The following is a 17,912-nucleotide window of genomic DNA, read 5'->3' as shown; positions in this document are numbered from 1 at the left end:
GCGCTGCTGCGCTCCCAGCACTGCACTCTCCCGAGTGCTCCACAGGCTCGGCCCAGACCAGCACTTTTTAAAAAGCCAAGCAAAAGTCATTTCTTATGGGTACACAATTCACAGTTGTCCTGTACTTTCTTTGACCTTTAATTAATGAACATCGGTCGATGTAATGACTAGTAGAGCTCCTGCCTCTTCATACAATTAGTTATACTATGAGATCCCACACGACTCCGCCAGGCCACTGGGCTCTGTAGTGTAGTGAACGGTGAGGGGACAGTGATTGCACAGAGGCCTGTACTTACTGACCAAAGTAGAAGCCCCAGTCTAAAAGTCTCTGGAGAGAAGAAATACTAGAGAAGAAACTTTACCACCTCTCCAAACCTCCAGGGCCTGAACTGTCTCACACTAGATTCTAAGTTCCTTGAAAGCAAGGACGCTGCTCATCTCATCCAGATGCCAGAGTGCTAAGCAGAAAGTACAAATGAAAGCAGTGTAAGCCCTAAACTCTCTCACTTGGTGTTAGCTAGAAACAAAGTTGAAACCAGAGTCCATGGGTGTTTTTGTGTGTTTTTTTTTAAATAGCAAAAATGCCAAGATCAAAACAATTTTTGAACTATGGACTCAAAAGCTTTGAAATGATAAAACCTACCACTACATCTTATTATACAGATAAGAGTAGAGACTGAAAAATACACACAAGTCAGCTACCCTTATGACACTTAAGAATATAAATACCAGCTGGGTGAAGGGCCCTGCCTGGCATTTATATGCTCATCCTAGATCTTGTCACCATAAAATTGAGTTATTTATCTTCAAACAGCTCTTCCATGGGATTCTACGATAGTTTATGGTTATATAACCTTTAACCTTGGGACTGTGATGCAGGTTTACTTGTTTAAAGATAATAGTATTTTCTCATTGTGTTCCTATAAGAGAACATTGGATTTAAATTTGTCCTTCAGGACCGGCCCGGTGGCGCACTGNTTTTTTAAATAGCAAAAATGCCAAGATCAAAACAATTTTTGAACTATGGACTCAAAAGCTTTGAAATGATAAAACCTACCACTACATCTTATTATACAGATAAGAGTAGAGACTGAAAAATACACACAAGTCAGCTACCCTTATGACACTTAAGAATATAAATACCAGCTGGGTGAAGGGCCCTGCCTGGCATTTATATGCTCATCCTAGATCTTGTCACCATAAAATTGAGTTATTTATCTTCAAACAGCTCTTCCATGGGATTCTACGATAGTTTATGGTTATATAACCTTTAACCTTGGGACTGTGATGCAGGTTTACTGTTTAAAGATAATAGTATTTTCTCATTGTGTTCCTATAAGAGAACATTGGATTTAAATTTGTCCTTCAGGACCGGCCCGGTGGCGCACTGCTACAGTGCGCCGCTTGGGAGCGCGGTGGCGCTCCCGCCGAGGGTTCGGATCCCACATACAGACCGGCCGCTCACTGGCTGAGCAAGGTGCGGGGGCAACACCGAGGGTTGCGATCCCGTTGCCGGTCCCGGTCCGGTACGGGCGCGACACTGAGGGTTGCGATCCGTTGCCGGACACGAAAAAAAGACAAAAAGGAAAAAAATAAATAAATAAATAAAAAATAAATTTGTCCTCAGCTTTATAATATTTGATCCATTGACTATTCCTCCACCAATTTTGTTGTTACTAAGTCTCCTTGCAAGTAGACTATTAGAAAACACTTAAAAATATAAAGTAGAAATTTCTACTCTTTCCAAATAGCAGATTTCAATTCAGCAGGTGTGCAGTGGGACCTATATATTATTATTATTATTTTTTTAAATGAACTCTACTGTCTAGGTGCTTCAGATGCCCCCAAAGATTAGGAATCAGGCAGAAGGAATCCCCAACCAAGGCGTCTAAGGAACTATCTCTCAAGGCCACCAAGAAAGTTATAAACTCACCTACCATCCCCACACATGCCTATTTTTAATAACACTTTTATTGCAATACAATTCACACATCATAAAACCCACTCTCTAAAGGCATATAATACAGTGGGTTTTGGTGTATTTGCAGAGTTGTGCAACCTCCACCATTATCTAATTTTAAAACATTTTCATTGCCTCCGAAAGAAACTCCGGACCCATTAGCATTCAGTCTCCGTTCACTTCATCCCCCAGCCCCCAGCAACCACTAGTCCACTTTCTGTTTCTATGGATTAGCCTATTCTAGGCATTTCATACAAATGAAATCATACGGTATGTGGCTTTCGGTGTCTGGCTTCTCTGACTTAGCATGACATTTTCAAGGTTCATCCATGTTGTAGTATGTATCAATCAGTACTTCATTCCTTTTTATGGCTGAATAATGTCCCTGTATGGATACCACTTTTGCTTATCCATTCTTCAGTTGATGGACATTTGGGTTGCTTCTGGCCATTATGCGTACTGCTGCTCAGAGCATGCACGCACAGGTTTTCGTGTGGACATGTGTTCTCAACTCTCTTGGTATACAGTCCCTGACTTACAACTTCTCAACTTTACGATGGTGCAAAACTAGGAATTTCAATGTAATGTTCAGTATTTAATAAATTACATGAGATATTCAACACTTTATTATAAAATAGACTTTGTTGCCCAATTGTAGGCTAATGGAAGTGTTCTGAGCAGGTTAAAGATAGGCTAGGCTAAGTTATGATGTTTGGTAGGTTAGGTGTATGAAATGCATTTTCAATTTAAGATAGGTTTACTGGGAATTAACCCCATCAAAAGTTCAGACGCATCGGTATAGCATTTTTATTGTGTACACAGTGCTTAAAAATATTCACTTAGGTGCCAACATTGAAAAATTGGGAGGTTTTCCATAAAAATCCAGATACCTGTCTTTTCTTGAAAAACGGTCAGGTCAGTGGGGCCACTGGACTCCGTCCTACCTGAACACAACTGAGTGGGGCTGCGAAGTTTACCACTGCCCGTGAGTTTTCCTACTAGAAAACTTATTCAGAAACTCACATTAGTTCATGGTATAATAAAGTGAAATGGGAATCCAATCATTTAAAGAAAAATTTAAACAAGAATTCAAGGAAATTACTGACTATTTCGTAAATGAATTCAAAATCTCAAATCTTGGTTTAGTCCTCCAAGATTCACTCACAAATGTAATAAAATATTTATAGACATAGATTATTTGTCAGGAGAGCTTACAAACCATTCCCAGCCCTCCTGGGTTTCAGCTGATGCTCTGACAAGATGGGTAGATTACCCTTAAAAATAAATGCTATTTCAGATAATTTTCTTTTTCTACTAATCTATGAACTCAGTTATCCTTATTGCAAACTAAGTCACTGTCACCCATGGCCATCTGCCTGAAAACTGAGGCAGAAAAGAAAAGATCAGAAGACTGGGGATCTGGTCATAGGTTGGCTTATAAATGGCCAGGTAACTAAGTAAGTCCCTCTATACCACATGGGGGACTCCACTTCCTTATGCGTAAAATGAAAGTATTCTATTGGTTAGACCAAGGATCATCAAACTTTTCCTGTCAAGGACCAGACAGTAATTATTTTTGGCTTTGTGGGCCATCTAGTCACTGCTGCAACTGCCATTGCAGTGTACAATCAGCTGTGGACAGTAAGTAAACAAAAGGGTGTGACACGTTCCAATAAATCTTTATCTACATAAATAGGCTCTGAGTTGAATTTGGCCCATGGGCTATAGTTTGCCAATCCCTGTGAGATGATTTGGAAGGTTTCCCCTAGGATGACCGTACAGTAAAAATCACTGGTCACTGAAACCCACTTCAATGAATGATCTCACACAGGAGACAGATGTACGCCATGGCACTCAGTTCTATGGGAGGCTCTGCACTGGGACACAGATATTGGACATTGGACTCTTCCTCACATTTTCATCAACTGCCTCCTTCTGTTTTGGTTGGTACCTCACCCCATGCACTGTTGACCACTCAACTTGGGCTTGGATGAAACATCACTCTGTAGGGGATGGAATCAGGCTTATCTGAAAGGCTGCTGGGAGTCAGGAAGTACAATTCAAAAAGTCTAGGGAAATAGTTCTCCAAGGAGAGAAGCTTGGCCACTGGGAGATAGGAGACCAGAGGGAGATGAGCAGATAAAACACCTCTGCTTTCCCATGGACTACTCCAAGGCATGGCTCCTCTTTGCAACTCTTTCAGAGAAGTGAACAGATCTGCTAAGTGACCTGCTGAGTCTCTTTGCATTTCATTGTCAAATACTAGCCAGCATCTCCTAGCATCTTCCTTGACCTCCCTTTTCTGTCTTACCCACCTTCACTGCTCTGGGCTGATATCTTTCAAATAAGATGTTAACACTTAATCCTTGCCTCAGGCTCTGCTTTCTAGCAAAACAGGACTAAGACATCTCCTCAAATGATCCTCTTTCTTTAGAAATAAAATACATAGATAAAAGAAATGAAACTACTGGATTTTAAAGTGTACAAAGATTAATAAGTAAGAGGTAAAATACTGACTCATCCACAAGCTGTGGGGGAATAAGGGAGATGGGGACATCCCACAGTCTCACAAAGCATGCTCTGATGGCTTTGGTGAGTTTATATAAAAGAAACAGCATTATTGCATTAACTTATCCACAGAAACTTCCTCTTAGCCATCTGGCCCAATACTATTTACAAAATAATCTGTGTTTTTTTCCAGTGATTTAAAGTATCACCCCTCCCATGAATTTGATCTATATTTCAGTCTGTTTCTGACTTCCCCTCCTTGACAACCTTTTCTCCCTTGCCTTTCATGATGCCACCTTCTGGATTCCTCACACCTCTGACAATTCCTTCAGTCTCCTTTGCCCCTCCCTCAATCCTTTGTGCTGCAGGGCTCTAACAGGCTTTCTCTGGAAGTTCTCCTGCATTCTCATGATGTCATCTCTCTGCTAAGAAAATGTAAATTCTAGGTCACCATATGCAGTTGCACAGGTTGGTCACTGCACAATGGTGACCAGGCCAAGGGGGCAAGTAGGGGTGAAATCCATTCTGCTCTCTGTGTGCCAGGCTGTGCACCCTCATGGCTCCCCCAGTTCCCATTCTAGCCCAGACATCCCCCAAAGAACCATATGCTCAACATGGATTCATTTTCTTTCTTCCCAACCTGTTCCTCCCTTACATTGTCTATTCTCACCGCATGGCTCCATCACACAGGCAGAAAACTGGGAGGAATTCGAGTGCATCCTATCCCTGACCTGCCACATCCTGTCTGACAGAATATCACCTCCTCTCCAGCCACTGCTGTAGAATTGGTGTCTGACCTCATTATTTCTCTTCTCATTTAGTCTGCTGGACTCCATGCTTACTGTCCTGAAATCCTTCACTCTGCTGCACAAGAAATGTTGCCACAATATTCAGAACATGTTATGCCACCATTTGGAAACTTTCCAGGGCTTCCCAACTGCTCAGAGGATAAAGACCCGACTCTTCAAAATGCCTCAAGGGGCCCTTTGTAGATCTCACCTCTTCACTCCGTAACAAAGCATTTCTCTTGCTGCCCCCCGCCTTTTGCACATACCATGACTTTAACCTTGCTTTGGAATGCTGGGGTCAAGGGGCCTCTTCTCTAAGCTTGTTTGATACCCACATAAAGTTGACTACTGCCTTCCTAGAGGCCCCAGGTTTCCATGCTAATACCTGTAATGCTCATAGGTTTGTATGATTCTCTGGTCCCATTGGAACTGCAGTCTCTGAAAGCAGAGACAGTGTCTTGTTTGACTTTATATCCCTAAAGTGCAGCACAGTGGCTAGCCCTGTGATGATCCCCATCCATAAAATCCTAAATGAATGTGAAAATAAGCGGATCAGCCAGAGCAAGGTAATACACAAGTAAATGAGACTTTCAACTGGTTATATTTGTATGTGGTGTAAAAATGGGGACAGAACACCTATTATGCACAAGTGCCCTCTGGGAAGGAAGAGACTAGGAATTAAGGGAAGAAGACTGGAAGTACTAGGAAGAAAGGCAGACAAAGAGGAAGACAGGAACGGCCCGTGGTGGCTTAGAACATGGACTGCTCCTCCTGGGCAGTGGGCCTGGCATGTTGATGAAGCGCCATCTGGAGAGGGAGGGAAGGAGGATAGGAGCTTCAGCATGTGGTTCTGGCCCGAGCTGCACGGGCAACAGAGACCCAAGAGGGTGGGTGCAGTTGACCCCGCACTGAGGAGGCACAAACTCAGAGCCTCCAGGAGTCTGGAGGTAAGATCAGTGCAGTTATGAAAAGAATGAGCAGCTATTCTGATAGGGACTTTCTTGCAGAAAGGCAGTCAGATTCCAAAATTTTAAAAACACCCCAGCAGCTAAACAAAACAGGTTTTAGAAAGGATTCCAGAGGAGACTCAGAAAAACAGCTGCTTCCTACTCCTTAAAGAGCAAAATCCTAAACATGACTAAAGAGCAAAATCCTTAATATGATGTTCAAGTTCTGTACAATTTCTCCAAACATGACTAACTCTTTGTGGTCAGGAAGGCATTTCCCATCCCCAACCCCTTCCTCACCCTTCTCATCTCAGCTGAAAGGCACCTCCTCCTCCAGGAAGCCTCCCCTGATCACCCAGGGTCTATCTGTGACATGCTCTTAACACACCCTGGACCTCTCCTCCACAATCCTTCTTCGACTACAGTCAAATAGGTATTCACTTAACATCTGCTTCTACTAAATAAGCACTTTTGAGGACAGGGGCTACTTCTTACTTATTATACCCCAGCATCCAACATTCACTCTACCTAGTATGTATTTGAGGCTCAAGAAGTATGCATTGAATGAACGATTCAATCAATCAATCAATCAATCAGTCAGATAAACGGTGAATGAAACAGCTAATGAATAAAACTGACTTGTATGTAGAATGCAAGACTAAGGACCTGGAATTACCCTCAGCATAAAAGAGAGAGAGAGGAAGGGGAAGTAGGACCAGTACTACTGGAGCCGACAGACAACCTAGAGCTGCAAACCATGGCCTGTGGGCCAACACTGACTGACTACCCCTTTACCCCCTACCCCATTATCATAAGACTCAGAGAATTAAGATAGTCTTTTACAGTTTTAAACAACTGTATAACATGTAGAAGTTATTTGAAATTCACATTTCAGTGCCTATAAATAAAGTTTTATTGGCACACGGCTACATTCATTTGTTTACATATTGTCTATAGCTGTTTTCATGCTACAGCAGTAGAGCTGAGTAGCTGTGACAGAGACCGTACGACCCTCAAAACCTGAAATATTTACTACCTGGTCCTTTACAGAAAAAGTTTGCCAACCCCTGGCCCTTAGGCTCCTTGGGAATCACTATATCCTAGAACCTACAAGATAGCTCTGACCCAGTGGCATATACTAAAGTCTGAGACCCAGAACAAAGCTGCCAAACACTCTCTGTTGATGTAAAGTGTGACTTAAATATACATTAGTGAGTACTAGTTAAATTAATGCCAGCATATTCATGCAATAGATTATTGCATTGGCTATTATAAAATGAGTTAGACTGAAATGTACAAAGTAGAGAAAGATGTCCACAATACACTGCCAAAGTAATTTAAAGGGCAATGTAGGTAGTATTTTCCAATTTATTGTAAAAGAATAAGAGTACAATTTTTAAGAAGGTAAGAGAATACAGATATCTCAAAAGATATGCATGATAAATAGTTATGGGGAATGGGACTAGGGATTTTTACTTTTTATTTGAAACCCTTTTGTACTCACTGAATTTTTTACCCTGAGAAATGTACTATTCTCTAAAAAAAAAAAAAAGACAAAGATGCTGATTTTAGAAAGACATTCCCCCCGTCCCATGCCTCTTTGCAATAGAGTGACTAATTCAGAACAAGAACAGATCCAAATTCTTGATGATCTCAGGATCATATGGTCCAAATTCTGCATTTTACAGATGGGGAGCTGCACATAAACACACTCTCCTTTGAAACTTGAAGTCTCAGATAATAGTGCAAAGCTGCTCATGTGTTTGTTTTGAGGAAGCGTAAGATTACAATGGTCAAAAATAGCCCTACTTCCCTTTTCCTAGAAACTCCTCTTACCTCTTCAATGGAACACCCCTCTCAAGTGAGTGGAAGGTCAGGTTGCCAGGGGATATGAATAAAACCAGCTGCCTGGAGTGGCAGCTGTCAGCTGCTTTCTTTATGTCTCCCTCTAAACAGCCCCTGACTCTCCTGTCACCAGGACCCCGCCTAGTGTAGGCTCATAATTGTAGCCCATATAATGACCCCAGGGTGGGAAGAGGCAGCCAGGACATCAGGTGGGCACAGATGAGAAGTGAGAAGCCCAGGCTGAGCCAACAGGTGAATCTGGGTAGAATTTCACATTCTGCCTTGGCATGTATGTCTGATTCCTAACAAATTTAGCTTTCCTTGTTTTGATCCTCTTTGTTCTTTCATGGTAATTTCCTTGCAAAGTCATGGACATTAAGACACACGGCTATTAGGTGGTTTGCTCTGCTCCTCCCAAGACCACAGCCTGCAACAGTGCCCTGCTCACCCTGTTATAGAACAACTGTGTTCCACACTGTGCACCACACTGTGCAGCCTCCTTTTATAAATCCTCTGCAGCCAACATCCAGGGATCCTGGACTCGTTTGGAAGGCCCAGGAAACCCATAACAGTTGGGGGCACTGAGGTGAGGTCCTACTCAACTCAGAAATGCACATGGAAGCCGGCCCCGTGGCTCAACTCGGGAGAGTGCGGCGCTGGTAGCACCGAGGCTACGGGTTCGGATCCTATATAGGTATGGCCGGTGCGCTCACTGGCTGAGCATGGTGCAGACCACACTGTGCCGAGAATTTCGATCCCCTTACCAGTCAAAATTAAAAAAAAAAAAAAAGAAAGAAATGCACATGGAACCTGTGCTATCTGATGGGATAAATGATTCCTATATAGCCCAAGCATTTCTCAAAGCACAGTCCAAGAAATGCCAGCCAGTGAGATACTTAAAGAAAGAGAAGACGACGGTGTGCTAAAATCAGGGAAACCCCACATTTGCAAGTCCTCTTTTGGAGCTTCCATATCATGAGTATATTCAAAGTTCCAAGAAATCATGCAGTAGCTTAACCTGTTTAACTTGATTCAAACCAGCTGTTGACCAAAGAACCTTTAGCGATCCCATTTGGAAAACACAGCCCCAGACCGTGAGACTGGGTTCAGCAAAGATGACCAGGGTGGATGGGGGTTTCCAGGGATGCTCTGAACCTTGAAGGGCAGCCTTCCCTCTAACGACCCCTATCATCCAGCACTTTGGGGAGAGCAAGACTCATCTGCAACCTCTGAGCAGAGATTTATAAAGAAAAAGCCCCAAAACAGAAAGATGGAAAAGGGAGGTGAAAACCGCCCCTCCAGAGAGACAGAAACCCCAGGAGCTGGCACAGGATGCCACCCCTAGTAGGACTCACCATTGGTGGTCGTGTTGACATAGTAACGCCGGCCCTGAGGAGACAAGTAGCTTTGCCAGCCAGGTGGAAGGACGAAGGTCTGGCTTTCCTCTCCTGGCGGAGGGGGGACCATTCCAGGCTTCTGTGGGAGAGGAAAGAAAAGGTCACACATGTTTGGCATTTTTGTGACTGTTGTTAAACCAGAAAGTCTGAGGCTGATAAAGTCACCCTGGAATAGCTGGGGAGTACATGGCTCACAGGGCTCCCTGTGGGGAGGTCACGGGAGGCACAGGTGTGATTCTGGAGGCTGAGTGACATGAGGCATGAAGAGAGCTTGTGCTCAGAGCCACTGCAGAAGGGACAGCTCCCCGAGAGCACAAGGGGAAATGCGGTCAGCTAATGGAGCTAGACTTTCTTCTCACAGCCCCCTCGAAAACCACTCATGGGGCCCCATCATGCCAGCAGCTCTCGCTGTGGACTCTGAAGCCTCAAATCCACAGGACCACCAAATCGAGGCCCTGGGCCTGCTGTGTGAACCGAGCAGAAGTAATTAACTCAAGTCACCGCAAGAGCGAGATGTAAAACATTTGATGATAATGAGAAGCCACGGAGAGCTGGGGGGGCTCTTCTCGCCAAATGTCTGAATCAATCTGAGACACAATGACAGTGACTTTCCACTGTATGCAGTTTTGTGCCGTTTAACTCTTTTCATCATGCACAGCACTACTTTTCTTTAAAAAGTTCAGACAAAAATATACATGACAGAGAAACCAGATGTCGAGTAGACACAGATGCTAACACAGTGGTGATTCCATGGTGGTGGGATTACAGGTAATTCATATTCTTTTCTTTTTACTTATCTGTTCCGTCTGAATTTTCTCCACTAAACACAAAAATAAAAGTTGTTAGCTAAAGAACTTTTAAAAATAAGGACAGAGTGTCAAAATTAGCCCACACGATTGCTGTGTCTTTTGAAGAAAGCAAATGGACACAAATCAGAATTCTAGCCAAGTGAGGAGAGTGGCTGTGAATTTCTCAGCAAAGCCAGAGCCTTTCAGAAACACTAAAGGTAATCAGCTCCCAAATGTCCTCAGCATCCCCTAGCCGTGCCCGCAGAGACAGTTTTTTGGGTTACTGATGACCACAGCTTAGGAAGACAAGATGATAGACTGAAAGGGAGCAGGAGAGACACAGCGCACAGGCTCTCGCATGCTTTGGGAAGGCTGCCAAACCACGTGTGCCTGCTTCCTGTGGTGCCCTGCATGCCATCAGCAGGAACCAGGAAATCTGAGGTGCTCCTGGGATTTCAAGTAAACACGGCCTCCCTTTGGCCCACTGTGTAGCTGTGGTGTGTGTTTCATTATGAATTTTCATGACTTAATTAAAAGCTCTCTCCTATGCCCCAGATGCCTCTGTCTCCTGCACCTGCTAACCTGCAGTGCCTCTTTGTATGGAAGAATTGTCTTCTAAACACGCTGGTGAGGGCGGGGTGGACAGCAGCCGAGCTGAAGCAGTGCACTGTCCTCTAAGCACAAGCACACACCTGAGCAAGGTTGCCTGAGCCTTCACACACTGCTCTGGCCTCTCCTGAATTGCAAGATAGCCAAAAACATGCAAGACAGTCTTATGATGAGTAAAGAGAGTGTGTGTGCACATGCGTGTGCATGTGAGCGTGTGCATGCATGCGCGTGTGTAAAGTCTCCCATGTACAGGAGATGCACGTTTTGCCCAGTGGAGTCAGGAGTCCAGTAGGCATAAAGGGTTCAGGGAGCTTGAGAATGAGGAATATTTGAGAACCAGAGAGGTAAGATGCCAGGTACCCTCTCCTTCAATGATATATTTTAGAATCTCCTTCAGTCAAACTTGGGAAGGCCATATTGGTGCCTGTCCAAATAACCTGAGAGGAAATGGGCAGTTGGTAAAGGGTTTTAAGCAAGGGACAGCAACTGACATGGCCAGAAATGGGTTGCAGAGAGGGGGCCTCAGAGCACAGTGAAAACACCCAGTGCAAATCCCAACTCAGCCACAGTAGCCATGTGACCACAGGCAAACAACTCAACCAGGCTATCTCCACATCTATAAAATAGAGGATGATGGTGTCAGTCCAGTTGTTGAAGATGCCGGAGTGATTAACAACAAACCCAGCACCAAGGAGAGTGCCTGACACCAGGAATGCTCAGTACTTGGGGGTTCCCCTTGGAGGGGTGGCATTTAAATGCTAATGGAGACCGGGCTTCACACAGTCTCTGACTACTGCGACATGAAGTTCGGGAGAGCACACCAGTCTCCAGCCAACCTCCACCCTGACCTCATCATGGCAGTATGAAATGTCACCATCAATAGCCACTTCTGTGAGGTTTCAGTTTCCAAGACTACCCAACTGAAAAGGCACACACCTGCTGGGGAGGTTAACACCTTAAGACGGAGACTAATACAAATACGCTGGGTTGAGAAGGCTGGGCACTGAGGACACCACTCCTTATGTGGGTTGAACTGAACCTTCTGACCCTCTGTGTCCCATCTGCAAAAGAGCAGTAATGACACCTGTCCCTTCTCCAGTCACATAGTACTTTTCTCTTCAGAATGACTCTGATTCACTCTTCTAAATAATCCTGCTGGGTCAGAAGCAGCCCCAGTTTGCATGTGAGGACACGGATGACCAAGGAGGTACGGTAACTGCTCTGAGGAGTGTCCTCCTGATGCAGGACCCTAAGAAGGTGCCTGTGGTAGAGGCACCCCTGATGCTGAGCCTGGAAGGGCCCATAGGTGCCGAAAGAGAGGAAGAAACAGGGCCTATTTCCTAATTCGGCCAACGTGGGCTAAGGAGATCTCCACATCCCATCCTCCTGTCCTCCCAGCCAGGGGTCCCTGTCTCTACCCGCCATCCGACTACTCTGATCCCATCTCCTGAGACAGCCTCAGTCCCTTGCTTTTCTCCTCTCTTAGCAAGAAGTTCCTCCTGTGGGCTGACCTAAAACAAGTTGGGAGTCAAAAAGTGTGGAAACAACTGGGTACACACCCCCAAAATCAAAAACAAGCATTCAAACAAAGACCTGTATCCAAATGTTCATAGCAACATTATTCATAATGACCAAAAGTGGAAACAACCCAAATGTTCGTCAGTGGATGAATGGATAATCAGAATGTGGTGTGTCCACATGGTGGAATATGATTCAGAAATAAAAACAAATGGTGTGCTGACACATGCTACAACATGGACGAACCTTAAAAACATTCGCTAAGTGAAAAGCTGGACACAAAAGGCCACATATTGTAGGTTCCATTTATATGAAATGCACAGAATAGGCAAAATCATAGTGACAGAAATTGATTCGTGGTTGCCAGGGGCTGAGGAGAAAGGATAATGGTACAGATTTTCCTTTTGGGGTGATGAAAATGTCCTGGAACTAGATAGTGATGATGGTTGCACAATATTGTGAATGTATAAATGTCACTGATGGTAAATTTTATGGTACGTATATTTTACCACAATAAAAATATTAAAAAAAATACATCGCAAAGGCAGAAGTTGGACCTCTCCACCTTGAAGCCCTCAGTTAAGAGGCCAAAGCACCAGCATTCTGTCACCCTTCATGGCCGTGGAGGGGCAGAAACAATCGGCCTCCTGGGTGAGCCGCCCCACCATCATCAGGAGGACACCATGTGAGTAACCACCCAGTAATTAAGATCTCTCCCCGACTTATTCTTCTAATTAGTTTCCTTCCAAGTTAAATCCCTTCCTTCCCTTCCTTAGTCCCATGGCTTATCTCCTTCAGTTCTGTCAGCTGTTTCCCATGGGAATAGGAATGAGAAGCAGAGGCGACCAAGGCCCACAGGGCTGGGGACCCTGCCTAGCAGGAATAAGATCAGAGATAGCAGAGGTGAGTGGGGGGAGATGAATGTGGTTTCCTCCAACTCAGAAATTCTTAACCTAAGAGCCGGCCCGTGGTTCACTTCGGAGAGTGCGGTGCTGATAACACCAAGGCCACGGGTTCGGATCCCTATATAGGGAAGGCCGGTTAGCTCACTTGGGAGAGCATGGTGCTGACAACACCAAGTCAAGGGTTAAGATCCCTTTAACAGTCATCTTTTAAAAAAAAAAAGAAATTCTTAACCTAACACACAGGGTGTCTTTGTGGGAATTATGAAACACCCCCTCCTTCTCTGGAAGGGGCCATCCCTAGGCCAAATTGCAAGGCTGGATTTCAGTCCTTCACCATCCTCCCTCATCTGGGCCCCCGTGTGCAGTAGACAGACCTCTCAACCACACATGACAGCCCATCCTCCAGGAGTCTGAGAAAGCTATGGATCTTCTATCCCTCAAAATGGGTCGTGTGTGGGGGCACGCTCACCCTATTTCGTGTGTAGGATCAAGAGGTTTCTAGAGCACTTCAGAACTTCACCTAGTAGGCACTCAGGAAACATCAGTGCTCAGATGCCATTTGCACCCCTCAGTAACGACTCTTCTCAGCCACTAAATGTCTATAGAGCACCATGGACTGGGCCAGGTGCTTTACACAATTACCAAATATCTGCAACAAGCCTGCCTCCATAGTTGGCATTTATTCCAATTTTAAAATGAAGAATCTGAGACTCAGAGGGTTTTGTAACTTGCCCAATGTTGCACAGCTAATTAAATGGTAAAAAAAATTACTTAAAAATATTAGCTTTGTTCTAGAGACTCTGTCCACTTCCCTAAAGCCAGGCTACCCTCAGCCCATCTTTCCCCCACTATCCACAATCAGCTCCACTTCACCTGGCCCACCTGACACACTGGCTCCCACTCAAGAAGGGTGAGAACTCAGGCCTGATTCTCCCGCCTGTCTCACAGTCTCTAAATGAGCATATGCCTTCCTGGGAGATGTGCAAAAATATCACCACCCGCATCCAAGCCGTCACGTTCCTCAGCTGTAGGCTGACTTCCTTGTCTCCTTATTTAAAACAACAATCAAAAAATTTTTCCTCTTAATGGTGGTTACCTGCTTCCCCCTGGAAAGAAGCAAGCAAGCAAGCAAGCAAAGATTAAAAACAAATCCTGCTACAGCAGCGTTTCTCAAGGTGTGGTCACCCTGGGACACGCCCCGGGATGTGAGTTAAAATGCACATTCCTGGGACCTGTTTCAACCACCAAATCAACCTGGAGCCTGGGAGTCTGCATTTTTAACAAGTATCCTGGGTGAATCCTGTGCTCAGTGTAATCTGGAGCCACTCGGTTGCAGCTTTAGATGGAACAACTGAGAGAAAACATCACTTCTGAAATGAAAACTGGGAACATAAAATTTTAATAAGCACAATTTGTAAAAAAGACAGTGTTGAGCTGCATGGTTACTTATTAAAGAAAAGGATCCTGCTCCCTAGCCTCAAACCCTTCAAACGGACTATTTTAAAAGAGACTCAAGGTTGTCTCTGCAGCCTCTGGGCAGTACCAACCCCTACACACAGTTCCCTACAGCCTCCACCTCTCCTCAAGTTCAAGTTCAACCCCGGAGTCCAACCCCACTTGCAGGACTCTTTCCCCTTCAGGAGGCTTCTGGGAGCACCTGACTCTTACCTTCTCCTGAAGCAAATGCCACTTGCCGGTGTTAACGAGTGGTCGTCAGACAATTATTTAGTAGCCAGATCAGAAAATTTTAAGGTCTCCCATTCTGTGTCTTCTCATATCCCAAACCCAGAAGCAATCGGAGCTCTAAAGAAAGGCATATCCACAGGGCCCCACACCCCCACTCCCCCCACACCCAGATCTATATATAACATCTCTGAAGTTGTCAGCCTAACAAGCCACTTTCTGGCAGACCCGTTGCCATGGCAATGACTGCTAATGAGCCCAGTGCTGTGATTGGCACTGCTTGAAGTCTCCTCCACAAAGAGCTCTCAGGCAAGTTCTCCCTTCCCCAACCACGTAGCCAGCTGGACACCCAGAAGCAGCCAGCACATGGCTGGATATGCCTGGAAGCCCCCAGTTCCCAGGAACCAGTTCCTTACTAGTGTGTCCTGAGTAGTCCTGCATCCAGCAGCCAGGAGTGGCCTCCACTGCCAGCTCTGCACTCAGCAGGGGGGGTCAACTACTTACGCAAGGGGCTGCAAGGGACCACCAGGAAGACCAGACCCCGCTGGGCTGGAGACCAGCAATTCACTTCCACCTTATGCCTCTCCACTGGACAGCTATGTAGGGTGGGCAGATGCCTACACAGAGCTGGAGACAGCTACCCAAGGAACGATAATCTCGTCTGTGAGTTAAGACACAAATCCAGAAGAGGGCCCCATGTCCCACAATGATGACACCAGCGTCAGAGGCTGTGTCTACAAGAATACTGGGCACCTTTGTTCTAACAGGTAATAGCACTGTTCCCCCCAGCTCCAGCGGCCTTTCAATCCATTCAGAGATTGAGACGCACAGAAAATAGCTGGGGAGGAAGTGGGGAGCCCCTAGCGATGGCCCAGTGCATTCTGGGGAGTGTAGTTTCTACAAGTAGTTTTATAGGAGACAGGCTGGACCCTGGCAGTGTCTACATGTTCTTCTAAAGGTCAGAGATTCAGAGACTGGGCCAGGAGGAGGAGGAAAAGGGGAGCCAACATATCAACAGAGAAACAGACTGTAAGATTCAGGAAGGCAGGGCCACATCCTCTTGCTCACAGCATTGGTCTCAGCACAGTCCCCAACACATTGAATGAATGAATAAAGAAGGAACAGAAAGAAACTGAGAACTGTAGTAGAACTGGGCTTCAAACAGACTTAATGAGGCTATTTCACCATACAAGTAGACAGGGAACAGCAGTCCAAGCCACGTGTGTGCCCTGCCTGTGAACAAATCCTAGCTCTTACTGGATACGATTGAATGAACTGTGCTATGGTTTCAATGTGTCCCCCCCCAAAATTCAGGTGTTGCCAATGTGAGAGGATTAAAAGGTGGGGCCTTTAAGAGGTGATTAGGCCATGATGACTTCTCCTTCATGAATGGGATTAAGGCCCTCACAAAGAGTCTTCATGAAGCATTCACTAGCCTGTCCTTCCACCTTCCACCATGTGAGGACATAGCAGCCTTCTCCTTCAATGCCATCTTGGAAGCAGACAGCAGCCCTTAACAGACAACCTAACCTGCCGGCACCTCAATCTTAAGACTTCCCAGTCTCCAGAACTGTTAGAAATAAATATCTGTTCTTTATAAATTATACCAGCACAAGTGGACGAAGACAGACTGTTCTACAATGGGTGAAGGGATGCGGGGAGAGACAAGGTAATACAGAGTGTTTCTTTAACTGCAGAAAATAGATTGAGGAACAGAAGCCTCAAGAGAAGCACAAACTTCTAATCATGATCTCATATAGTATCCAGAAGAAACATTTCAGGAAACTATTTAGCAACCTCAGTAAAGGTCAGGAAGAGATGCCGTCAATGATACAAGAGCAAAAAAATCATGAGAACAAAACAAATGCAAAAAAAGGAAAGTTGGTTTGAAAAAGAAAACAAAATGATATTAAAAAGCAACAGGAAATGATAAAAATTGTAGGGAACTTTGAAAGACTGTAACAGAAGGAAAATGCACATTGGTTGCAATAAAACATAAAATTACAATTGCAAAAAAAAAGTGAATTCATCATGTACAAAACATGCTTGAACATTTTTTTTCCCAGAATGCAAAGGAAATGGGAAAAAAGAAAACAGGAGGACAGAACAACAAAATATGGATACTGGGTGTTCCTGAAGGGGAGACCATAGCAAAATCTCTAAGAGAAGAATAAAACTATAAACAAAGGCCGATAGGGCAAAAAACCTTCCCAAGCTATCAGCATGGAAGTTCTACACTGTGCAAGGCAAAACGGATTTTAAAAGACCAACAAGCAGACACACCTTAACAATATATTTAAACAGCAAAGATAAGGATTGCTACGGTTTGAATGTCCCCTCCAAAACTCGTGTTGAAATTTAATTGCCAATGTAAAGGTATAGGGGGGTGGGGCCTTGTAGAGGTGATTAAGTGAAGAGGGCTCAGCTCTCATGAATGAATTAATGCCATTATCACAGTAGTGGGATCCTTATAAAAAGATAAGTTTGGCCCCCATTTTTTCCATCTCACATGCTCACTAGCCCTTCAGACATGTTACAACGCAGCAAGAAAGCCCTCACCAGATGCAGCCCCTCAATCTTGGACTTCCCAGCCTCCAAAAACGTGAGCCAAATACACTTGTTTATAAACCACCTGGTCTGTGGTATTCTGTTATAGCAGCAGAAAAAGGACTAAAACAGGCACAAAGTCCTGTCATCATTTAAGTGGGATGACAGTACCTCTAATAAAAGAATAAACATAAGGCTGGTCTCAAACTTCTGTTACCACATCTCAAAAGACACCTCCAGTGTTTTATGGGGAAAACGGAGACCTTCATATATAGACAAGCTGTCTGTCACGAGTAAAGGCAACAGAAATACATTCTTCTACAGACAGGAACTCAGAAAATACCATTTGTGTCCTTCTTAGTAAAAGTTTTTAAAAAATGTACTCCAGCTGCCTGAAAGATTAAGACAAATAAAGGT

The 17,912-nt window shown here is 44.6% G+C and overlaps 1 protein-coding gene across 1 annotated transcript in view; it reads right to left on the bottom strand.

Moving 5' to 3' along the window:
- LOC103590663 (growth arrest-specific protein 7-like) overlaps positions 1 to 17,912 on the bottom strand; it is a gene marked incomplete at its 3' end in the record, with an annotated part of 80,835 nt that overhangs the window by 39,706 nt on the left and 23,217 nt on the right. Inside the window, exon 2 of the mRNA XM_008572954.1 lies at positions 9,404 to 9,524. Coding sequence (XP_008571176.1) covers positions 9,404 to 9,524 — 121 coding nt within the window. The remainder of the gene's footprint in view (positions 1 to 9,403; positions 9,525 to 17,912) is intronic.

The sequence above is a fragment of the Galeopterus variegatus genome, unplaced genomic scaffold (assembly GCF_000696425.1).
Source record: "Galeopterus variegatus unplaced genomic scaffold, G_variegatus-3.0.2 Scaffold852, whole genome shotgun sequence".
NCBI classification, from domain to species: domain Eukaryota; kingdom Metazoa; phylum Chordata; class Mammalia; order Dermoptera; family Cynocephalidae; genus Galeopterus; species Galeopterus variegatus.
This window is presented reverse-complemented; position numbering and strand designations above follow the sequence as displayed.